Genomic DNA, 26,207 nt, shown 5'->3' with positions numbered 1-26,207 from the left:
CAGTTCTGGAGGCTGGGAAGTCCAAGGTCAAGGCATCAGAATCTGATGAGAACCTTCTTGCTGCATCCTCACACAGCGGATGGTGGAAGGGGGTGAACCCACGCCCACGAGCCCTTTTTATAGCGTCATTAATTCATTCACAAGCCTTCATGACCTAAACACCTCCAATTAGGTCCCACCTCCCAACACTGTGGCATTGGGGATGAAGTTTCCAACACATACATTTTGGAGGGACACATTCAGGATATAGCAAGAACACATCCTCTAAACAAAGACATAGAACAGGACCACAGTTTTCACAGGCCCTTTTTCTCCCTCCAGTTACTACTCACATCTACAGCAAGCACAATCCTGATTTGTAAAAGCAAAGTTCAGTTTTGCTTCTTCTCAACCCTATATAAATGGAATCATACAATGCATTCTCATCTTTGACTTCTTTTGCTCAACGCTGTAATTCTGAGATTCATACGTGTTGCTGCATAGTTTGTTAATCCTCATTTCTGTACAGTGTTCTATTCTATGAATATAACACAACTTATGAATTCATTACCCTGTTGATGGGTGTTGGTATCATTTCCAGTTTTCACTGTTATATGTAGTACTGTTATGTACATATGTTTTGATGCATATATGTATGTGTATGTATGTTTCTATGGGGTTTGTACTTTAGAGTGGAATTTCTGGTAGACTGGGTTTGTGTATGTTCAGCTTTAATAAACATTGTCAAATAACTTTCTAAAGTGGTTGTACGAATTTACTCCCTGACAGTAGTTTATGAGAGTGTTCGTTGCTCCGTATCCTTACTTAGTAGTTGGTGTTATCTTTCTAATTTTAGACCTTCTGTTGAGTATGTAGTAATATCGCACTGGGTTTTAATTTGCATTTCATGGATGACTAATGATGTTTAAGCACTTTTTGATGTATCTATTGGCCATTCAGATATTCTCTTTTGTGATGTTTTCTTCAAGTCATTTGCCCATAATTTCATTGGATCATCTGTTTGTTTTCATTGATTTGTAATACTTTTTAAAATAGATTCTGAATGCAAGTCCTTTGTCAAATATTTGTGTTGCAGGTATAATCTCCTATTTTGTGGCTTGCTTTTTTACTAATGGGGTCTTTTGATAAATAGAACATTTCAACTTTAATATAATCCAATAATTATAGTAATCATTTTCTTTCTCTTTCTAGGTTGTGCTTTTGATATTTTATTTTTTAAATCTTTACCTACTTCAAGTAAATGAAGACACTTTCCTTTTTTTAACCATAATATTTACTTTTTTACACTTTCATCTTTATTATGCTATCTATATGGACTTGGTTTTTTTCAAGTTGTGGAAATAGGGATCAAGATGTATATTACCTGTGAATATCCAACTGAGTCAGCACCATATATTGAACGGGTCATCCATTCCTTGCTGCACTACATCATTACCTTTGTCCTTAGTTAAGTGACTATGTGTGTGGATCAGCTTCTAGACTCTGTTCTGTTTCACTGTTTTATTTGTTTATTCTTGCACCAATACCACATGGTATTAATTACTGTAACTTTATAAGAAGTCTTGATAGCTAGCAGTGTGTCTTCCAGCTGTGTTCTTTAAACACTCTCTTCTCTATTCTTGGTCTCTAATGTTTCCATGTTTCAGAATCAGCTTAATTTCCCCCAAGAAATCTGCTGTGATTTTGACTGGAATTGCATTAACTCTGTAGACCAGTTGGAAAATAACTGACATCTTTACAATATTGAGGCTTTCAATTCATGAACACAGCAGATCTCTCCATTTATTTAGACCTTCTTTATTTTTCCTCTGTAATGCTTTCCATGTAAAGATTTTTTCTCATCTTTCATTAGATTTATTCTCAGTTTATGTCTTCGATGCTATTGTAAATATTTTTAAATTTCATTTTTGAACCGAATATTGCAGATATATAAAAAATCATTGATTTTTGTAGAGTAAATGTGAATCCAGTAGCCTTGCTAAATTTACTTATTTCTAATAAATTTAATTGACCATAGATTCTTTTGGATGTTCTACATAAACAATCATATGCTTTGCAGTCTGTAACTTCTTTTCCTTGCCTTATTGCAATGGTTAAGATCTCTAGTACAATGTTTAATAGAAATAGTATTAGGAAATATTCCTAATCTCAAGGTGAAAGCTTTTAATATTTCACTATTAACTATGATATTTCCTGTAAGATTTTTACTGATCTTTACCAATTTAAAGATGTTTCCTTCTATTCCTAGTATGTTAAGTGTTTACTATGAATAAGCATTTGATTTTATCAAATGCTTTTTCTGCATCATTCTATTGAGATATTTTTTCTGCCTTACGATGCTAATGTAGTGAAATACACTAATATTTAAATGGAAACATAATTCATATATCTTGAAAGTCATCATTTTAAACAGTACAATTCAGTGGTTTTTAGTATATTCACAAAGTTGTGCAACGATTACCATATAACTCTGGAACATTTTCATCACTCCAGAAAGAAACCTCATACCTACTAGCAGTCCTTCCCCATTCCCCTTTTCCCATTGGCAGCTACTAATCTACTGCCTGTCTGCAATATCTGTCTCTATAGATTTGCCTATTCTGAACATTTCATGTAAGTGGAATATGGCCTTTTCTGTCTGGTGTTTTTCAATTAGCATAATATTCTCAAAGTTAATCCATGTTGCCACATGAATCAGTACTTCAGTCTTTTCATGGCAGAATGATGTTTTATTGCACAGATATACCACATTTTGTTTACCATTCATCAGTTGATAGGTACTTGGGTGGTTTTCACTTTTAGTTTATTGTAAATAAGGCTATAATGAACATTTGTGTACAAGCTTTTGGGGGTACATAAGTTTTTAACTGTCTAGGAATGGGTGTAAAGTGGCATCTTGTAGTTTCAGTATTTCTTCAGTGACTAATGATGTTGAGCATCTTTTCATGAGCTTGTTGGCCATGCCTACATCTTCTCTGGAGAAATGCTTACTCCAGTCTTTTTGCCCATTTTTAAATTGGATGGTTTGCCTTTTGGCTGTTGAGTCATAAGAGTTCTTTATATATTCTGGATATCAGACCCTTATCCAATATATGATTTGCAAATATTTTCTCCCATTCTGTGGTCATCGTTTCATCTTCTTGACAGTGTCTTTTTGAAGCAAAAAATTTAAAATTTTGATAAAGTCTTATTTATCTATTTTTTCTTCAGTTGCTTGCACATGTGGTGTCATATCTAATAAACCATTACCTCATCCAAGGTCATGAAGATTTATGCATTTGTTTTCTTCTAAATGTTTTCTAGTTTTAGCCCTTACGCTAGGTCTTTGATATGTTTTGAGTTAATTTTGCATATTGTATAAAGAGGGATCCAACTTCATTATTTCGCATGTGGATATCCAGTTGTCCCAGATAGTTTGTTGAAAATAAATCCAGTTGAATGGGTTGAAAACGCTGATTTTGTGATGTTAAGCCAAAATCTTGCATTCCTAAAATAAATAATTCACTGAACTTTACTTTCTAATATTTTAAGATATTTATAAGTATGTTCATTAGATATAGTGGCCTATAATTTTCCTTTCTTGTAATGAACCTGCCACCCTTTGGTATTAAAATTATGGTAGCCTCAAAGTGAATTGGGAATTATTTTTCTTTTTGTATTATTTCAAACAGTTTGTATAAGACTAGTGTCAATTCTTTAAATGTTTAAAAGAATTTGCTGGTGAAGAAAAAAATCTGGACTGGGGATTTGTGGGAAAGTTATACAGATTCAACTTTTTTTTCTTTTTTTTTTTTTTTTTTTGGAACACAGTCTCACTCTGTTGCCCAGGCTGGAGTGCAGTGGTGCGATCTCGGCTCACTGCAATCTTCACCTCCTAGGTTCAAGCGATTCTCATGCCTCAGCCTCCTGAGTAGCTAGGATTACAGGAGCATGCCACCACGACCAGCTAATTTTTGTATTTTAGTAGAGATGGGGTCTCACCATGTTGGCCAGGCTGGTCTTGAGCTCCTGACCTTAAGTGATCCACCTGCCTCAGTCTCCCAAAGTGCTGGGATTACAGGCGTGGGCCACTGTGCCCAGCCCAGATTCAACTTCTTAAACAGATATAAACAATTCAAATTTTCTATTTATTCTTTTGGGTTTGTTGTTGTTACAGGGTCTCACTCCGGTTGTCCAGGCTGGAGTGCAGTGGCAGCATCTCAGCTCATTGCAGCCTCGACCTCCCTGGCTCAGGTGATTCTCCCACCTCAGCCTCCTGAGTAGCTGGGATTACAGGTGCACACCACCACGCTCAGCTAATTATTTGTATTTTTAGTAGAGATGGGGTTTTACATGTTGGCCAGGCTGGTCTTGAACTCCTGGACTTAAATGATCCATCCACCCTGGCCTCCCAAAGAACTAGGATTACAGGCACGAGCCACCATGCCCAGCCTTCTATTTACTCTTGAGCTGGTAAATTGTATTTTCCTAGAAATTCCATTTCATGTGGATTTTCTGATTTGCTGACAGAAAGTTCTTCATATTACATTCTTAGAATACGAAGGTTTGGGGTTTTAAAAAATCCCAGGCTTTTTCTGGGGTTTTATATTGGTAATCTGTGCCTTTTTTTCTATTTTTAAAATAGAATTTAGAGTAGTTTTGGATTCACAGCTAAATTGAGCAGAAGTACAGAGAATTCCCATATACCTTCTTCCCCCACACATGCACAGCCTTCCTCACCAGAGCGATATATTTGTTACAATCAACACATTATCATAACACAGTTACACATCTTTATCATCCAAAGTCCATAGTTGATATACTAATGTTCACTATTAGTGTTATACATTCTATGGGTTTTGATAAATGTATAATGGCATTTATCCATTATTGTAGTATCATACAGAGTATTTTCACTGCCCTAAAAATCTTCTGTGCTCTGCCTATTCATCTCTCCTTCCTGCCTAACCCTTGGCAACAATTCATCTTTTTACTGTCCCCATAATTTTGCCTGTTCATATAGATGAAATCATACTGTAGGTAGCCTTTTCAGATTGGCTTCTTTCACTTAGCAATATGCATTTAAATTTCCTCTATGTCTTTTCATGGCTGGATAGATCATTTCTTTTTAGAGTTAAATAATATTCCATTGTCTGCGTGTACCAGATTGTTTATCCATTTACCTGCTGAAAGACATCTTGGGCAATTACAAATAAATCTGCTATAAACATCTGTGTGCAGTCTTTCTGTGGACATAGTTTTCAGCTCATTTGGATAAACACCAGGAAGCATCATTGCTAGATTGTATGGTAAGAGCATGCTTAGTTTTGCAAGAAACTGCCAAACTGTCTTTCATCATAGCTGTGCCATTTTTCATGCCCATTAGCTAATTCCCATTAGCGTTCCTGTTGCTCCACATGCTCATCAGCATTTGGTGTTGTCAGTGTTTTGGAAAATCACCATTGTAATAGGTATGTCATGGCATCCTATTATTATTTTATTCTGATGAGCATCTTTTCATATCCTTATTTTCCATCTGTATATCTTCTTTGGTGAGGTGTCTGTTCAGATCTTTTGTCCACTTTTTAATTTAGGGCTTTTTTTTTTTTTCTTATTGCTGAGTTTTAAAAGTTCTTTTTACAGTTTGGATAACAGTCCTTTATCAGATGTGTCTTTTGCAAACATTTTATCCCAGCCTGGGGCTTATGTTGTCATTTTTTTGACTTTTTTTTTTTTTAAACCAGTCTTGCTAGAGGTTTATCAATATTATTAGTCTTTTCAGAGAACCAATCTCTGGGTTTGTTGCTATCCTTTTTCTACTTTTTGAGATGCGTACTTAGACCGACTTTTAGCCTTTTTTATGCAAGTTTTGATGTCATTTAAAAATTGCCATATAGTTCAAAATATTGTCTAACATCTACTGTAATTTATTTTTGAACTATCAATAATTTAGAATTGTAATGTTTAATTTCTAAATATTTCAGGCTCTGATGGGGTTTTTAAAAAATTGATTTTTAGAGTAATTTCACTTTGGTCAGAGAACATATTTTAGGTGATTTACCCTTTGGAATTTGTTGGGACTTACTTTAAAGACCAGCATATGATAAATTCTGGTAAAAATTCAATGGGTGCTTGGAAAGAATACCTCTTCTGACACTGCTGGTTATAGTATTCTATGGACATCAATTAGGTTAAATTTATTATTCATTTTATTGTAATCATCCATATTATTAATGACTACTTGTACTATCAGGTACTTCTAGGTCTGTAATTTTGTTTTCTATATTTTGAAGCTATATTATTAGTTGCATTAAAATACAAACTATATCTTTCTGGTAGATTTATCTTTTTATCTCTATGAAATGTTCCTCTGTGTCCTTAGTAATGCTTCTTGACTTACATTTATCTCAACTGATATTTGTATAGCTATATCAGCCTTTTTTTGGTTGGTGTGTTTTTTACCATCCTTTTACTTTCAATCTTTCTCTTAACACTCAAAGTATGCCTCTTGAAAGCCAGATATAGTTAGATTTTTAAAATATTTACCCATGTGTTAGGCAGCCTCTTTAAGATGACCTCAAATGACCAACCTCCTGGTATTAAAGCCTTGTGTAATTGCCTTCCTTGTGTGAGGACTGAAGCTGACTAACCTCTGGTGAATTCTAATGGTTAGTCTTGCTCATGCAAAAGTTGTCAGATTCAAAATGAAGTCACTTGTGTCAAACCCTGACAACATGGAGCCAGGGAAGGCTATGAAAGGAGGATTTCATGCACGATTTGCCTGATAACAGAAACGAATCAAAGCTTACCAACTTAAGTCACACAAGGACAGCAGGGCAGCTAATCACTTTTCTAAGAACACTTGCCTGACACATTGACTCATATGCAAGGCCAATCGAACAAAACACAATTTTAAGATCACAAATTTCACCCAATAACTGCCACCACTCACAAATCAGCACTTGCCAGCTCCCAAAAGACACTAACCCCACCAATGACTTTCTTTCAGAACGACTTGTATAACCTCCTCTTTCCCCAGTAAAACCCTAACCTTTTCCTTTTCTCTGGACATACTGGAGGACACCTGGGTCTGTCTGTATGTATGACCTGGATTGCAATCCCACATCTTGTGTATTATTCCCCAATAAAACCTTTTTACTTAGAGATTCATCTTTCTATACACTTTTATGTTGACATACGTTATTTCACATGTATAGATACAATTGTATCTGTAGGACAAATTCCTAGGATTGCTGGGTTTAAAAATGTGATGAACCTTTGTAATTTTAATAAGATACCGCCAACTCTTTATACTTTGCATTAGTTTATACAATGTATGAGAGCATCTATTTAACTACACACTTGCCATTATAGTGTGTTAACAAACTTTATTATTTTTGGTAGGTGAAAAACTTCTATTATTAAGCATTTTCATGCACTTCAAAGTCATTTGTATTTTCTCTTCTATTAAATGTCTCTGTTACTCTCCTTTGCCCATTTTTATACTGGATTGCTAATGTGTTTTCCTTTTTATTGATAGGGACTCTTTCTATTTTAGATAACTTAGGCCCTCATCTTGGCAGAGTTACACATTTCTTGCCCAAGTTCTCATTTGCATTTGCTTATGGTGCTACTGCCATGATGAAATGTTTTCTCTCTGTGAAGTCTAATCCAGCAATCTTTTCTTTTATGGTTTCTGGGTTTTGTGTCATATTTAGAAAGGCCTCCCCCAGTCTTAGGTTATAAAATAACTTTCCTTTTTTTTTTTTGTACTTTTAGAAAAAGTATTTTTTTTAATGTTTAAATCTTTAGACTGTCTGTAATTTGTCCTGGTATAAGAGGTGAAGCATAGATCCAACTTAATTTTTTTCACCAGAGCCCTACCTAGTAGTTCCCACCCCATTTGCTGACTAATCTTTTTTCCACTGATTGAAAAGCCATCTTTATCATATTCTCAATTCTCGTATTTAGATCTATTTTTGAACTGTTCTGTTCCACTCATCTGTATGACTACTCACAAATTATTACTACTGTTTTAATTGCTGTAGATGTATAAATTTTAATATCTAGTAGTCTCCCTCTATCGCTATTTTTTTAATATGAACTTTAGAATTAATTTATATAATTTTTTTCAATTCTATTGGTATTTGTATTGAAGATCACATTAGATTTGTAAATTGAGAGAAGTGATATCTTTATGATGCTGCGTATTTCTATGAGAGAACATGGTGTATCTTCCTGTTTGTTTGGGTCTTGTTTCATCTCTCATTATCATTTTAACATTTTCTACAAATAATATTTCTTGTGTTTATTCCTATGTTATCATTTATGTTTTGTGCTATTACAACATGGGTCTTTTCTTCCCTTAGAGCTTGAAATTAGGCATTGTATCTATAAAAGCTATTGATTTCTGAAAATTAATTTATTAAATTCTTATTTTGTAAGGTCTGGTTAGTCTTCTTTAGTTTCTAAGTAAAAAACTCAGTATCATCTGAAAATTATAATTTTCTCTTCTCTTCTAATTTCTGTATCTTTTTCTTTCACTTAATTGTTTCGCCTAAGTCTTACAGAACATTTTTAAATAATAGTGATAATTAGTGGACATCTTTTTCTTGTTCCTGACTTCAATGAAATAGCTTCTGGTATTCTCAATTAAGCATGACGCAGGCTTTGGGTTGAGATAAATATATTTTATCACATTAAGGAAACACCCAGCTATTCCTAATATTAAATGATCCTTGCATTCCTGAAATAGCCTCATTTAGCCATGGTAAATTAGTCTTTCATCTAGAGCCAGTCTGACTGGGTTCAAATCCTGGCATCATTACTTCTTAGCTTTTTGTGTTCAAGCATAATACTTCACATCTTTATGACTCAGTTTCTTTGTCTCTTAAATGGGGATGATAAGAGTATCTACTCATTAGGTTGCTGTGAAAATCAGTCGACTATATGGAAAGTTGAGCATCTTTTCACGTTTGAGAGACATTTGCATTTTTTCTGTCAACTGTCTGCTCATATCTCTTCTACAGTGGTCTACAGGAAATTCTCTATTTTTATGTTATTTATAAATTAGGAGTATTAGCCTTTAATCTGTGATGTAAGTTGCAACCATGTTTCTGGGTTATCACTTGTATTTTAGTTTGCTTACTGTGTATACGCATGCAAGGTTTTTTTTTCAACAGTCAAATATATCTCTTATTGCATCTAAATTTTTAGTAGTATTTAGTGTGGAAGAGTACATTATTGGTCCCAAAACTTTCCGTTCTCTATATCCCCATCCTTTGCCATGTGGATTTACATTCCCTTCTACCAAAGGAGTGGGGTATATTTTTGTACTGGTCCAAGGAGATGAGGGACACTTAGAGCAGAGGTGCCCCAGCTGAGTTCAGTGGCATTATTATGCAATAGCTAACCCAGGTTACAAAGCATGGGTCCACAGTCTTTTTTAAATAAAAGTTTGGATAGCAAATATTTTAGAGTTTGCGACCACATAAAGTCTCTGTTCCATGGTCTCCTCTTTTGTTATTGAACACTTTAAAGGTGGAAGAAAAAACAAAACAAAACACCATTCTTAGCTTGCAGCAGTCCAAAACTAGGCCTTGGGTCAGTCAGATTTGGCCTACAGGCTATGTGGCTTGCTGACCCCTGTCACAGAGGAATTCATCTTTTTTTTTTCCAGTAGTTGTATAGTTTAAATTGTACAATTAAATCTCTCATCAGTTTGAAAATTATCCTGGCATAGTGTGAGAAACAGATCCACTTTTTCCTGTATAGCTATATATTTATATGTAGCTATATAACTATATCCAGTTATCTCAACACCATTCATTTTTATAATCCATCTTTTCCCCCACTGACTTAGGGCACCACCTTTATTGTATCCTGAACTTTCATATGCAATTGGGCCTGTTTCAGAATTTTCTATATCATTCCATTAATCTATGCATGCACCTATACCACACTTTCAGAGTTGTGTTTTATGTTTTAATATGTAGTGGGACTAGCCCTCCTCCTACCAAGTGCTCTCTTAAAAGGTTTTCCTTGGGCTGCTCTTGTTCATTTGTTCTTCCAAATGAACTTTACAATCAATGTGTCAAGCTCCAGAAAAAAAACTGATGGCATTTTGGGGGTCCCATAAAATCTTTCTGCAGAGTACACAGGCCCAGATTTTAAACTACTTACTAAATTTGTTTAATGTTACAAAACTAATCAAGCTTTCTATTTCCCCTGAATGAGTTTTGAGAAATTATTTTCCCTAGGAATTTTGTCTAAGCTTTCAAATATATTGGCTTAAGTTGTTCATATTCATAACTTTATCTATGAGAGTTATCTGATACCTGGATTGAAGCTTCATTCCTCCAGAGAGAATTTGTGGTTGCTTCTAGTAGTTATCTGGGGTTACAACTGGCTTGGGTCTACTGTAAATTAAATTTCCTCATGCAGTATTTTGCAACATACAAGTAGTATAAATTTGAGCCCCAACTCTCTATGTAAGGGACAACTTGTTAAACATTTTTAGGTTGGTGAGACAGGAACAGCTTTTCCTCCACCCAGGGCCAAGGTCAAGAAAGGCAATTTTCCTTGCTGTTATTTCTGCTTGGTGGCTTATTTCGTGTTTACCTTTACACAGTAAGGGTAGCACTTGGAGGATCCCCACTTTGTGGGAGATCTCAGATTAAACTTCCTGCCTTGAGCAGGCCCTGCTTTACCTCCTGCATCCATCTCAGTCAGCACAACAGAGGCTCAGGGTAATCAGGGCTTACCCTGATCTTCAAGGTAAAAGATGGCTTTTGTCTTACTTGCTTTCCCAGGTTTAAGCTTTCATGTCATTTTTTACTTCTACAGATTTTTTTCATTTCTTATCATTATTCTGGGTGTTCAGAAATAATTTTTGGGTTTTTTGTTTGTTTTTCTAGAGGAGCAATGATAAAACTAACTTCAAAAGTAAAAGAATTCTGTAAGGATGCTCAGTACCTGGGTAACAGGTCATTCATACCCCAAACCCCAGCATCACGCAGTACACCCAGGTAACAAACCTGCACATGCACCCCTCAAATCTAAAATAAAAGTTGAAAAAGAAAAAGAAAAAAAACCTTTCCCATTCATTTCATGGTTTTAGGGCTTAGATTATACTAAGTTAAGAAGATAAAACTGACTGACCTTTGGCTGCAAAACAAAAAGAGTTTGTTACTGACTGCTATGGTATAAATGTTTGTGTCCCCTGAAAACAGGTGGAAATCCTAACCCCCAAAGTGTTGGCATTGAAGACAGGGACTTTGGGAGGTCATTAGATTAGGAGGGTGGAGCCCTAGTGATTGGGATTTATGCCCTTATAAAAGAGACCCCAGAGAGCTAACTAGTTCCCTTCACCATGTGAGGACACAATTAGAAGGTGCCATCTATGAACCTGAAGGCAAGCTCTCACCAGACATTGAATCAGCCAGCACCTTGATCTTGGACTTCCCAGACTGTGAAACCATAAGAAATAAATTTGTTGTTTATTTTTTTAAAAAAATTAGGTAAGGTAGCAAGATATATTAGCATACAAAATCAGTAGCTTTTATATAGAGAGCAATAACCAATTAGAAGACATAATGGCAGAGGAAATCTCATTTACTAGCAAATAAATTAAATACTTAGGGATAAGCTTAGCAAGAAATGCACAAAACCTACACAAGGATAATTTTAAAACACTGCTGAAAAGGCACAAAATAGACTTGAATAAATGGAAATACATCTCCTGTTCTTGGATAGGATGACACCACATTTTAAAGATGTTAGTTCTCTCTAAATCAGTTAATATCATATAATATCAATAAAATACCAATGTACCTTAAAAAATGAATTTAGACAAGTTGATACTAAAGTTAATATGGAAAAACAAACATGTATGAATAGCCAGAAGCACAACAAACAGGAAAAATTATAAGGGGGACTAGCCTTGCCAGTTGTTAAAACACACTATAAAGTCTCTATAATTAAAACAGTGTGGTACCATGCACAAGTAGACCAGTGGAACAGAAAACCCAGAAAGACCCAAGTACATATGGATCCTGGATTGAATACCGAACCAGAAAGACAACATTACTGGGAAAACAGCTATAATTCAAATAAAGTATGTAGTTAATAGGATTGTGCCAATGTTAATTTCCTAGTTTCAATAATTGTACCACTGGTATGTAAGTTAACATTAGGAGAAGCTGAGAGAAGGGCACACAGGAAATCTATTTTTGCAGATTTTCTGTTAAGTCTAAAATTATTTTTTTTAAAAAAGGTTTTGGATCAAGAGCCCCTGAGAATGTGAAGAGGGGGCTCTGTGTCAGGCTAACATGGAACACCAGAGGGAATAAATCGCCACTGCTCACATTCCCTGAGCTGGCCTCACTTTATCTCCGGCTGGTGAGCTTTTGCTTGGATTCTATAAAATACATGTCTTTACAATAAATTCCACTTCATGCTTTAAAATGTAAAATAAAAAATTGGTGTTACAAAAAGTTTTTGTTAATTCTCCAAATGCATTTCTTTGTTTTCATTGGGTCTTTAAAAGTATTTAGTCTGTCATGCTAATTGAAATACTTACTTCATTTCTTCTATGACAATTGTTATATTAGATTTCTTTTGATGTCATTTTTTGGCAAATTATACCTTCCTGGAAAATTATCCATTTAATCCAAGTTTTTAAATTGTTTGCATACACTTGAGCAAAGTATATTTTATGGCTCTTACTTATTCAATACCTGGTAATTCTTATTTTGTGTTTGTCTTCTCTTGTAATGTTAGCTAAAATGTTACATATTTTACTACATATTTTAAAAATTAGCTTTGTTTCCTCATTTTTCTAATTAACTTTTCTTGATTCTTTTAGCCTGCCTTTAAAAGATTCCTTTTCCTAATATTTTGAGTTATATGACATTTATCTTATTTTTTAATACATAAATTTTAGGGCAATGAATTTTCCTCTGAGCACTGTTTTATTTGTATCTCAGAGGAACAAGTTTATATTTTAGATATGAAATGCTTTTTTAATACTTTGCATTTCCTAATCAACCCAAGAATAGTTGAAGAGCTTAAAAACATTTTGGATTGCAGATGAGCAGTGTTTTCTGGCTTTAATTTATTGCATTTTTTTTCTGACCACTTATCCTCAAATTCTAAGTTTACTGCATTTTTATCAGCAAATGCCATCTGTTGTTCCTTTTTTCTGTTCTGAAACTTATGTTTTCTGTATGCTCTAATACACAGTCAAATGGGGAAATGTTTCACGGATACTTTGAAGTGTAGTTACCACTTTTAGGGTAAAGTCTAATATGCATCAACTAGATCTTCTGTATCTTATTTAAATCATCCCATGTCCTAGTTTTTTATCCACTTGATCTGTCATGAATTGACAGAATTGAATTAAAATATCCAACTAACATTGCATTTCTGTTTCTTCCTGTGTCTCCTATGGTTTCCAATACATAAACGGTTTTCCATTATTTGGTACACAGATATCTAGAAACATTATTATCTCGTGAGTCACACCCTTTAGCATTATGTCATGGGTTTTTTTTTTTTTTTTTTTTCCGGTTCCTTTTCCCTAAGTTCAACCTTGCCTGATATGCAGACTACAACTCATTTTCTTGTTTGTGTTTGCTTGGTTTACTTTCGCTCAACCTTTCTGAATCTTATAACATGAAATTAGTGTTTGCTGACATTTTTGTCTTTTATCTACAGATAAGTTTACGTTTATTAATATGACAGGTACATTTGTTCCTATTCTATGGTTTTAGACATCTTTCATTTTTGTGATTTGTTTGGTTGTGCATACATGTTTTTTCTCATAATTAGCAGTCTGAATTTTTCTTCTAGTGATAATCTCTTTAATCATATTTTCATATGATCCCCATAATCCTCTATTTCACTAGTCAATATACCTTAATTCTCTACTACGAGCAATGAAAAATTAATAATTTACCTGTCCTCCCTATACTATTTTAATAATGGAACATAAGTCACTTTCTTATTTCTATGTACAAAAGCTAGACTGCATCGCCTAATTTAAAATGCTGGTCAGTCAGAAGCTGTTCAGGAAAAATGTTGGCCCAAAACTCATAATTATTTCACTTTTATGCAGTTTCAAAAGATTTAGCTAACTTTATTTATAGCACGGTATTAATGAGACCAAAATCATGGGATCAGAACTTAGTGTGAGCCAGCAGACTGGTTTTATCCCATGGGCACTTCCTGTAGGCTTAAAATATCAATGATTGCTAAGGCATTCAGTCCAAAAGGTGTAAATAGATCAACACAAAATTTATTGTCACTACTGAGAAACAAAGCCCAAAAAACTTAACTGGTAGTTGAACAACTTTGTCACTGAAGAACAGTACAAGGAACTAAGACCATCACATTGCACATTAAACTCTACTAAGTCGGTGGTTCAAGGGGAATAACCTCAGACTGGTATCATGCTAGAACATGTAATGGAATCAGTCAGCCATGATTCCAAATAAACCATTACTTCCAATTCAGTTTAACCTAGTTTTAACATGTCAGTAGCTCCTACCAATAAGTGGGTCTAGCTATATTTCCTACGGAAGGTGATCAAGGCAATGCAAATCTGTTCACATCTCAGTTCCAGCTTTGTATGCACAATGGGCCAGTTGCAGTAGGGTTTCCATGAATGCACCCTGAGCTTAGCAGAGGAATACGGCAATAGTTCTCCAACTCAACAAGTAAGCCAGTATACACAGGACCCTTCACTTCCTGGCTCTTGCCTTCCTCTCTTTGTTCCTCTGTAAGCTTTACATGTGGGCCATACTAAAACACTTGCAGTGCTCTGAATAAACCATGCTTTTACCCTTGGAGGGCTTCATCCACTCTTCTTAACTCCTGCTTATCCTTCAGGATTTCTTTCAGTGTTTTTTTTTACTTCTTCCACTGCCCAGTTTGAGTTAAAGTGCCCTCCTCCTTGCTGCCAAAATACCCTGTCATTCTTATTTCATTCTACATTGTAATACTTTTTTTTCTGGTCTCTTCCGCAGAAGACCATGAACATCATGAGAGCAGGAATGCCTTTCTTCTCTGTATACCCAGCTCCTAGCAGAGTGCTCAGCATAAGATGTGTTCTATACACATCTAATGAATGAAGGGGCATTTCTAAAAGCCAAGACTGTTAGGGCAGCTTTTGCTAACAGTCAAAAGAAATGTTTACCAAGGTGTTGAAAACAGTCTATCACTAACATTAACATCTCAGAACACATATCCTCCTCGCTTAGGAATCAGTTGTGCCTTGGTACAGAAAGGATAATACCTTCTTATTGCCACAGGTTTACAAGATCTGCAGAATTTCATTGACTTTTCTCTTGCTCTGGTCACTCTCAAGAACAAAACTAGGTTGTTATAAGAGGATGTCACAGAAACCGGCTATCTCCTTTCAATGATGTATGCACAGAGAAGGGATGAGCCCATTCACAGTTGCCTGGTAGAGAAACAGCCCACCAGGACAAACAAGTCAATAAAGAGGTCTCACCAGACACTGGCCCATGGCCCAGTGGCCCACAGCTTATGCACACGTACATGCCCTCCAACAGTTCAGTTTGTAAAAAGAGGCAGCAGAGGTATTGGTTGGGAACAGACACTCTTTAACATCAAACAGACTTGAATCTGAATCTTGACTGACACTTAATAGATATGTGACTCGAGCAAGTTTGTCTGTAACTGTATTTCATTGTTTTAAAATGGAGATAAAAGTACCTACCTTTAGAGTTGTTGAATAAGTGAGATGTTGCTTCCAAATGGCAGACCACCAAATACATATTTGCCATTATTATTATTAGGTACTCTGGACAGGGGCCTAATAGTTTCAAGGATAGTATATCTAAGGGGCCCAGGAGTGTCCTGCCTTAGGGCAGTTACCCTCTTCCCTAAGAGGTCCCTGAGGAGGACTTCGTTTCATCAGTGTTCAGTAAATGTTTGTTCAATCAGTGACTGGGGCAATGGTTCTGGTGGACCTTTGTTATTCTTATTGGCTGTCCAGCATCTGAAGTACCTTCCCATGTGTGAGGAAGCTCAACTTTCCAGATAACCTCATTCTGACTTCCTAGCCAGGACACAGGCATATGACTACTAATCAGATCCACCTACCCCATATTTTGAATCAGAAACTAGTGATTCAAAGACATCAGGAACACACAGGGTCACATCTGATGAAAGTGGAACCCCAAGTTTCACTGTATTCATAGGGCTAGTGCTGATGCCCCAATAAAAAGTTCTTTGATAAAAATCAACATGAAGTTCAAGGCCAAAAAGGCTTGAGGAAGCCAAATTAAAAAATTAACCAGCAGCAGAAAGCCACAGATTAAAGACAGCATTAGGTGGAGGAGCCCCTTTTGGGCACAGGCCCCCTTACCAGTCCAAGACCCTGAAGAGGAGAAAGCAGAAGAGGGAACACAGTCCAGGCCATCTTTTCATAAATAGCAACTCATAAGTAAACAGGAGTGACCCATCTTAGAATCTCATTAATCTAATTAGCAATTCCTCCTACCTCACTGGGCTTGGAGGAGGAACAAGGGAGGTGAGAGAAGGACCAGAGACCTTTAATATGCTTTCCTAGAAGCCTGCAGTAATAAATGTGAATGCTTCACTCTAATCTGTGCTTTTAAGTTGGTGCATTTAGGTGGTATGGCAAAGGAACTCACTGGCATACAGGTGTTCACTGAAATAACGGAGGTGGCGGCAGAGACCGGCATCCAGTCTGTGCTAGACTGACCTACCTAACAACTCCAAAGAAACTGAGAAAGAGCAAAGAAGTGGCAGAAAAATCAGGAAAGTAGGGTCAGGAAAGGGAGCATTCCAAAGAAGGAAGTGGTTATATAGCATCAGTGTCATAAAAATCAACCTATGGGCTAAATTTTAACAGTAGAAGTCACTGGTGGGTGAATCCAGCAAGAACAGTTTTAATGGTAGCAAGGGTAGCCGCCAGGTTTTAGAGTGGTGGTTCTCAGCCTCAGCTACATTTCTTTTTAAAGACTGAAACCCATCCCCACCTCCCCATGCTGATTTAACTGGTCTGTGGTCCAGTCCAGGAATTAGGACTTTTTAAAGCTTCCCAGGTGACCCTAACATGCAGCCAGGGTTAAAAACCACTGCCTCAGTGGACTGCAGAATGGACAGAGTGCAGATAAGGGCAGTATACCTTAGTGGTACTCAGGCTTTCAAAGGGTTGAGGAAAGGTCTTTTGTTTGAAGGAAGGAGTACCTGAACATGTTTAAATGCAAAGCTGTATGTGCCAGGAGTGTGAGGCTGTAGCTAGATCAAGTCATTTATCAAGGGAGAGGTCCTAGGGCACAGGAAAAGGGGTTCGTCTTGGGCAGGACAGGCACTGGCAAGAAGGTAAGGAAGGGTGTGTGTGTGGGTGTCTAAGTGGGAAGTTCTGCCTGAGGCTGTTATGTGGTGGGGGAGGGCTGAGATTAACTGCTAAGATTGAGAGAAGGTGGGGGTAAAAGGGTTTAGAATGGCCAGTTTGCAATAAGCTGCTGACAACAGGAGGGAGTTTGACATCAATACTGAGAGCAATTCAAATCGTTACCATGACTTTGGGGTGGCATCAGTTTGTATGGTCATGAGATTTTTTTTCATGGCCGCTTGAGGAAGCAAGGTGTAGGACCTATACAAAATGAAATGCGTTGATTTTGAGTCAAAGTCACGAAGGCCATCTTTAAGTTCTCTGATATTTTCTTTCCCCTTTCAATTAAAAATATTTGAATGAGGGGTCAGCAAGGGTCAGAACTTTTAGAGAAAGAAAACATTAACTTATATAATTTATATCTTAAAGCCTTCTAACTTTTTAGTCTCACACCTTGATAATATCTAGTAACACTAACATTTTTGGCCAGAGGTAGTTTTAACTGGTCTTCAAGATGGAAAAGAAGTGTGGTGTTTTAAAAGACTGCAAAAATTGAAATGAGAGCTTAACAGCCTACAGACATGAGCATCTGAGGAAATGAGAACTCCTAGTATACCTTTGCAAACACAATGAACTCTTTAGCTATGCATATTCCCTGAAAAGACAGAACTTGGATTTCTGGGCTCTGGCAACCAGTTAGGACCCAGCCCAATTAATAAAGGTAAAATATGAAGAAAAAATGGCCATGGTTTCTTTTCAAAGCCTTAAGATTAGAGTACCATATTCTGAAATGCTGAATCCACGAGTCAGACAATAACAACAACCAAAAAGCATGACATCGCTATTGGTCTCCAACCCCTGCAAAATTGCCAGCTGAAATCTAAAAAAAGAAAACACGGTGTGATTAAGTTGGATCACAGAAAATTGATTTTTACATGCTCTGAAGTACTGAGATTCAGTCCTAGCAAGAGATTGCCAATAACTCAACAGGTATTTATTACACATCTATGTACCCAAGGTGGTTTTTTCTTCCAATTTTTTTTTCATTTTTATGAGCCGTACTTTAAATGATTCGTCATTATCATGCTGGAAAATACATGATACTTTCCCTTGAAACTAAGATCTAATGAACAAATATGGTAAACTCATACCTTACACAAATCATATTTTTACTGCCAATTGTGAAAAATGACTATCATTCGTAGACTAACAATTCATTGTTCTATTTTTATCAATTTTTATTTTATTATCTATTTTTTGATACAGGGTCTCGCTCTGTCACCCAGGCTGGAGTGCAGTGGCCAGATCATGGCTCACTGCACCCTCAACCTCCTGGGCATGAGTGATCCTCCTGCCTCTGCCTCCCAAGTAGCTGGGACCACAGGCATACACCACCACAGCCAACTAATTTTTAAAATTTTTTGTAGAGACAAGGTCTCACTATGTTGCATAGGCTGGTCTTCAACTCCTGCAATAAAGCAATCCTCCTGCCCTGGCCTCCCAAAGTGTTGGGATTATGGGCGTGAGTCACCACACCCAGGCTTTATCCATTTTCAAAAGGTTATTTCCATCCACCTAAACATAGCCCTTGATAGCATCCTTTGTCAATTTTTCAAAAAGATCTTTCAGGAGCTTGTAGGGGAAAAAAAAATATGAGAAATAAAGACATTAACAGTTTCTGCAAAGAATTATACAAAAAAAATCTCTTTACTTATGGAGGGAATATGAGAGCTCCTCAGAGCTTAGGAGGAGACCAGTCCATTAAAACATCTTTTTAACCGTGGCAAAGCCTATGGTTCTCAAACTTGAGCACGCACCAAAGCCCCCTGGAGGGCTTGTTGAAGACTGCTGGGCCTTGCGCTGGGAGTTTCGGATTCAGTAGGTCTGGTGAGGGCAAGATGTGCTGATGCTGTTGGCCTAGGGACCACACATTGAGAATTCCTGCTCTGGGCATCTCCCTTTCTCTCCCCGTTGCTTCCCGCTTCTCCACCTTGCCAAGATTGCTTCTTTGCTGAATGTCTTCAGGACATGCCCCATTCTTCAACACTGTACTTTAAAATTTTTTTATTCCCTAAATCTGGCAATTTTACCAAGCATTTATGATGTCTACTCGCAGTGACAGAAAAATTTCTTCTTTTGGCCATAGTTTGTTTTGCCGGACTTGTTAAAAACCCTGTAGTCCATACTCTTCAACAATACTTCTCATCTTCCTTCTTTTTGATGTTGCTGTTTCCGGGCATTTGATGTTCATCTTTTGGAGACGTTAACACAGGAGAAAGCATCTCTCTGCCACTTGCATTTAGTTCTGAGTGATGGAACTCACCATTTTCCTCACCCTTTCCTTCTGTACCAGTTTTCTTCTAAGGGGCAAAATTGTTGCCAGTGACAGTAACTCTGTGACCTTTCACAACAGGAGTGGGAGATCAGGAAATACCGACAAATAAAATTGGCAGCTCAAGCACTAGCAGAGGGAAGCAGCTGACAAGAGCTAACTGCTTTTACCATCCCTCCAACCATCGCATGAACCATGACATCCTCCAAGCCATGCCTCCAACTAGACTGCATCCACAGCTGCTACAGTAAGCCACTCTGCTCTCAGCCCAGCTCAGATAGGTTCACAAGACATACAGGGCACTGAACACAGCTTCTAACGCTGAGATTTTTACATAGTCTTCTCCCCAGGGGGAAAAACCTGTGTGGCTCAGAACCACAGTAATGAAGCCAAAATAAAACAAAGACCCGAAATCAATCATGCATCACCACCAGGAGCCTTCGCCTGGAGCCAAAGTGGAGAACCCATCGCATCAGCAATGACCGTGCCAGCCTAGTTCCTTTGTCTCAACACTCTGTATCTTTTTCAATTCCAAGTGACTTTAACTCCGCAGCAACAGAACTTCCCAGGCTATATTACAGGTATACAGATACAGCTACAGTGTCTCTAACTCCAAAATGCAAGGCTATTATCAATCTATTTGGAAGTCATAACTAGCCGCTTGTCCAGGGTGTTGTGCTTTACTTAACAAAGGATGCTACAAGCATCACAGACTAAGAAGATTTATTTCAGCTTTTGGCCATTTTGCTACAAAAATAGCCTTGTTAGTAGCCTATTTCATAGCCCAGCAATGTCCTCTTCAATTCTGAATCGCATTTGATTTCTAAACAATTCAAGGCTAAATGTGGCCTACTTTCCAACCACACACCACTCAGTAAAAATTATACTCAGCCCCCTCCAAATCTGGTACCAGGTAAACAAGCTACTAATTTCTTTTTATTATTTCGTACCAAGAGGCAACACAAGGCTGGGCATGGTGGCTCGCACCTATTATTACAACACCTGGGGAGGCTGAGGCAGGAAGATTGCTTGAGGTTAGGAGTTCAAGACCAGCATAGGCAACAGAGCAAGACCCCATCTCTCCAAAAACTTAAAAAATTAGCCAGGCGTAGTGGCACACTTCCATAGTCCTCACAACTCAGGAGGCTGAGGCAGGAGGATGGCTTGAGCTTATGAGTTCAAGGTTACAGTGAGCTATGAACACATCACTGCACTCTAGCCTGAGTGACAGATCAAGAACCTGTCTCCAGGAAACAACAACAACAACAACAACAACAAAAGGCAACACAAGAGTTTTGTTCCTTTAAAATACTGCATCTGAAAAATAATCTAAAATTCCCTTAAACTCATAATTAAAACTAACTCTTTATTAATGATCCTCACAGAAGCAGATAATGTTCTGACTTCTGCCCATCGTGGAAAACACACAAAACTAGGATTCAGACAGGCCATTTGTGTAGCCAGCTGGGAAAAATCAGAACCCTGAAATAAATAAAAACTGTTTAACGCAGCTTTAGTTATTACTTTTGAGCAGATCAAATACATGAGCTCAAGGATCATCCTCAAAGTAAGTCATAGTTCAGAGTTTTTTCAACACTGATTACAAAACCTGATTTTTGTAACTACGTAACTTCTTTGAAAGATAATAGATTTTTCTTAACTTACGACATTATACACTGTGCTGCATATAAAGAAACTTTAAGATTCAAAATACACTCATTTCTAAGGCTATCCTCTGGAACTGGTTAATACAGAAAGCAAGCAGAATACACTGATTAATAATTCCTTAAACATGCATGTACAGCACCTTAAAATGAGGAGCACAATTTACAACCCTGTGTTGGAAAGTATTTGTGTGCTTAATATTCTATTCTCTCAGGCAACTAATTTTCTCCCCATTTATTACAGGTAGATGTTGCATTCTTGGGTAATCCCTGTTGAAAGTATTCAAAATGTGTAGAAAAGCATGCCCAAGAAAGATAATAAATATTCATGGTATACTGTTTCATAAATAAGCATCTCAGACTGACTCAGGTCTATCACTGAAAAACAAGAGATTATAACCCAGGGCAGAGAAAATCTGAAAGTCTGGGATTCTAGTCCTGGCTTAGTTATGTGATTTGGAGCAAGTCACTCAACTCTGTGGCTGTTTTCATCTCCTTAAAATGGCATGACTTCGTAGAGATGTTTGAAATGTAAATAATGTTGTATGTAAAAATTATTTTTAATCATAGGTAGAAAGGCGGACTATTAGGAAACAAGTTATATAGAAAAAATGTGGGAACACCTTGGCCACCTGACCTTTGGAGGTTTTCACTAATAGGCCATGATCATGGGACCAATCACTGCATGAGTCATAGAGCTTGACACAAACAAAAAATTATGTCCACAGATTTCTTTCTCTCAAACCCAACCAAGTATGTTAAAAATATATGCCATGGGTCACTATGGTGACAATGCACACGACAACAAAATCTAACCTCATCACTAAAACAATTCAGTGGTACGATTTTATATTCAACAGACATCACATTTTCTATACTTCTATGGGTGCAGCCCACAGGGAAGGGAAGTGCAGCCTGGGAAGTCCCTATAAGCACACGCACTGCTGCATGAGAGCCAGGGGTGACTCAGAGGCATGCTGGGCCAGCTTCAGCACTCTCCCGTCCCATCATCTCCACCCCTGTAAGCACACACACTGCTGCATGAGAACCAGAGGCAACTAAGAGGCATGCTGGGCCGGCTTCAGCACTCTCCCACACTACTGCAGGAGAACCAGGGGTGGAACATCCCTGTGAGCACACACACACTGCTGCATGAGAACCAGAGGCGACTCACAGGCCTGCTGGGCTGGTTTCAGCACTTTCCCGTCCCATCATCTACACCTGCTCTCCCTCTACCATATTCCTGATTATGAACAATTGACATGTTCTCAGTCTTAAAGTGCCATGTAAACTTAGCTTCAAGTCCCCTTTTCCAACTAGATTCATGCCCACCCACCTCCCTTTGATAAAGAAATCTGGAGTTTCCATTGATAAGGACTATAATTTTAAAAGCAACCCATCATTACACTTCGTATGGGAAACAGGGGCAATCGCACTTTGGGGGAAGGAGGTGCTGCCCCATTCAGCACCTATTTAAGACAGAAAATAAGCAGATGCATGAGTGGGAGTCCCTCTACAATGTGACCAGAGCAGGGAGCACTTCACCAAGAGCTTCTATGTATTTCAGAGTAAACGCACTCATTGGTATAAAAAAAAGAGCCCTTCTGTCAGCCAGGCCCCTGAATGAATGACAGACACTCCTGACAATATTTTCTAGAAAGCGTGGCTTCTCTCCAGCAGCTCCAGGCCATCACTTATTTCTCATTTTGACAAAGTAGCATCCAACTTCAGGCACGACTGTATATATAACTCCACATGCAGCTGAGCCATCATAAACACGCCAAGTATAAAGGCATGTCAAAAAGACATTTTACTTCCCCAAAGCATGGCCCCAAGAAGCCATTATTATAATAGAGTATGAATTTCTGCTGCAGGTTATTAACCTATAATACTAACAATAAAGTCCTGCTTAGGACATAAAGGCTTACACTGGGACATGAAGTAGTAAGACACAATCCACTGACTATTTTAAATTTGCTGTACACCTAAACCATCTTCTCCATTATACCAATCTGTGTGTGTGTGTATACACACACGTCCTCTTTCAGTAGAACATAAACTCTGAAGATGAGGTAAAATACAATACAGCTGCTGCTGCTGATGAGCTGTCTGAGTTTCTGCAGACAATCTGCAAAAAAATGGAAGTTCTCAAGGCCCAGTTGCTGGTGTCTCTTTTGAGGCCCCAAAACTTGGTTGATTTATCTTATTGGCACTCTGCATGAATCAAGAGTAGGCTCAAAGGCAAGCCTTATCTCCTGCGAACACAATTCCATACAGGCCTCAACTCAATATTTAAATTTGTTTGGAACTGGCTACAAATTTGGAACTTCCTCAAATGATATTAAAAGCTCTACACAAAAGGTATGCAGAAACAGTTACTGGTTTTTCAAGAACAAAGACAACTGCAAAAAAGCAACAGCTCTGTCAATGGAGCTGTAGTAAATGTTGAGACAGCAATAACAAGGTAACAAATAGAGCAGAGGATGACCTTTTTGTAAAAAATTGCTGCCTCAATATTTCACTATTAAAAAAAAAGATTCCCACAACATGATCTTCTGAGAGGAAGAATCCACTGCTGTGTTTGAAAGAGGAGTTGGTTCTGGTGGTGAAAGGACTGGGAATGTCGATTAAGATATGCAAGACTATCTAACACAAAGTCCAACATTTGCTTCAGCAACACCCAGTCAGCTCCTGGAGGGTGAAGTCTTGCTCTCTAGCTGTATCCAGGGCTCTTTTCTTGTGGCATTTTAAAAAATGTAGCAGTAGTTGCATCTGTGGCTTTCTCTGCTGCAGAGGTCCTCACCAACCACTCAGAGCTGGGTGATTTGGGGGCTTGTGATGCTGGTGTGGTTGGCTCCACTGCATCCATGTGAACTAGTAAGGTTACAACAGAGAGGAGCAAAACATCAAGGGGAGATAAATTAGAATAAGACAAATTAGAATGAGAGATACTTAGAAAAAAAATTTTCTTAATCCTTATACTTCATGTCCTAGTAACCCAAGTGGCCACGTAAGGTACCTCTTTCTTCTCTACAAAAAAGTAAAGACAAGATTTAAATAAGATAGTATTTCCTAATCTGAGAAAATGGGTTCAATTGAACAAATAAATTCAGTAGCACGCATTCATAATGTAGTAAAAATCACTTATTACGTACTTATGTGTGTATTGCTTAAACAATGAATACTCATGATCTTGTTAATGCAAACCCTTACTCATAGATACTCATAGAGATGACTCATAGTGATCTCCACTTTCTAGATCAGGGAGCTAAGGTATACAGAGATCAGATAAATTGTTCAGGGATAAAACAGAGCTGGTTAAATATCAAGATTCAAGCACACATACTGGACTCTAAACCCCACGCTCTTCCTGCCACAACCCATGCCTCCGATAGGGCAGTGTTACCAATAAATATATACCATACAACAAGGAAAATGGTAGAAAAAGAGCACAATCAGGCCCAATATTTTTCAATAAGATCACTAAAGACATTCTGGACAGGAGACATGGCTTGTGCAGGGCTGTCTTGTATACTTCAGAACACTTACCGATCTGGATCCTATCTGCTGAATGCCAGGAACACTCCCCAGTCATTGTGACAAACAAACATTTACTTCACATTTCCAAATGCCCCTGAGTGGAGTGGCACAAACCACCATCATCTCTACCCACTCTGCTGAGAACAAATATATACTAAAATATGGCAAAATCTAGGGTAGTTTGGATTTTACCATCACCCAATAATTCCAGTCCCAGAAACGTAACCTAAAACAGTAATTTTCAAATTGTGGATCACAAAATCAATTTAGTGGGTCATGGCCATTACTTTTTTTTCTCAATGAAAAAAATAGAAAGTATCGGCGTGCACCCAGGATTTATTTCAGATTTACAAGTACAACCAACGCACATATTCAAACATGAATTTCTTATTGTGGGCTAATGTAAAAATATCTTGAAAGCTGTTACTCTATATACAAGAGTTTCTTGAGGGCAACAGCTTTCAAACATTTTGGAACGTCACCACAGCAGCAGGAAATACATTTGACAACTCAAATCTCTCTCTTTTTCTCTCTCATACACACACACTCACAACAAACTCAGGCACATATACTCACTCATATTTAACTGGTAATAAATTTCAAAAAACTATACCTGCACGGTCACCAAACTGCAGTGAAAAAAGCACTACCCTAGAAAAACTTTTTTGCTATTTTTTATTATAGTAAAATATACATAAAATTTGCTATCTTATCCATTTTTAACTGTACAGTTCAGTCGCATTAAGTACATTCACACTGTTGTATAACTGTCACCACTATTTATCACCAGGACTTTTTCATCATCTCAAATGGAAACTCTGTACCCATTAAACAATAACTCCCCCCATTTCCCTCTTCCCCTAGCCCCTGGCAACCACTATTTTCCTTTCTGTTTGTATGAAGTTGACTATTCTAGTAGCTTATAAAAGTGGAATCACACAATATTTCTCCTTTTGTGTCTAACTTATTTGACTTAGCAAATGTCTTCATCCAATTTGTAGCACGTGGCAGAGTTTCATTCTGAATAAGAAAGGCTTTCAAGCTACATAATATTCCATTGTATATATACGGCAAATTGTGTTCATCCATTCATCCAGCAATGGACATGTGAGTTGTTTCCACCTTGACAACTGCGAATAATGCTGCTGTAAACAAAGGTGTGCAAAAATCTATTTTGAGTCTCTGCTTTTCATTCTTTTGGGTATATGCACAGAAACAGAACTGCTGGATCATATGGTAGTTTTGTGTTTAATTTTTTGAGGAACTGTTTTTTAACATGCTGTTTTCCACAGCAATGCACAAT

The 26,207-nt window shown here is 37.4% G+C and overlaps 1 protein-coding gene across 7 annotated transcripts in view; it reads right to left on the bottom strand.

Moving 5' to 3' along the window:
• The window catches only part of GPATCH2L (G-patch domain containing 2 like), a 77,294-nt gene that overhangs the window by 3,216 nt on the left and 47,871 nt on the right, over window positions 1-26,207 (bottom strand). For 5 of the 7 annotated variants that reach the window (XM_063698046.1, XM_055361041.2, XM_055361043.2 and 2 more), the window contains one exon: window positions 11,572-24,238. The exons of 1 other annotated variant lie outside the window; for it this stretch is intronic. In XM_063698046.1, the coding sequence (XP_063554116.1) occupies window positions 24,078-24,238 (161 nt within the window). In that variant the 3' untranslated portion in view covers window positions 11,572-24,077. Of the gene's footprint in view, window positions 1-11,571; window positions 24,239-26,207 lie in introns of those variants that run through there. One more of the 7 variants, XR_010130798.1, reaches the window with a different exon arrangement.

The sequence above is a fragment of the Gorilla gorilla genome, chromosome 15, assembly GCF_029281585.2.
Source record: "Gorilla gorilla gorilla isolate KB3781 chromosome 15, NHGRI_mGorGor1-v2.1_pri, whole genome shotgun sequence".
NCBI classification, from domain to species: domain Eukaryota; kingdom Metazoa; phylum Chordata; class Mammalia; order Primates; family Hominidae; genus Gorilla; species Gorilla gorilla.
The sequence above is the reverse complement of the archived record's forward strand: the minus strand, read 5'-3'. Positions and strand labels throughout refer to the sequence as shown.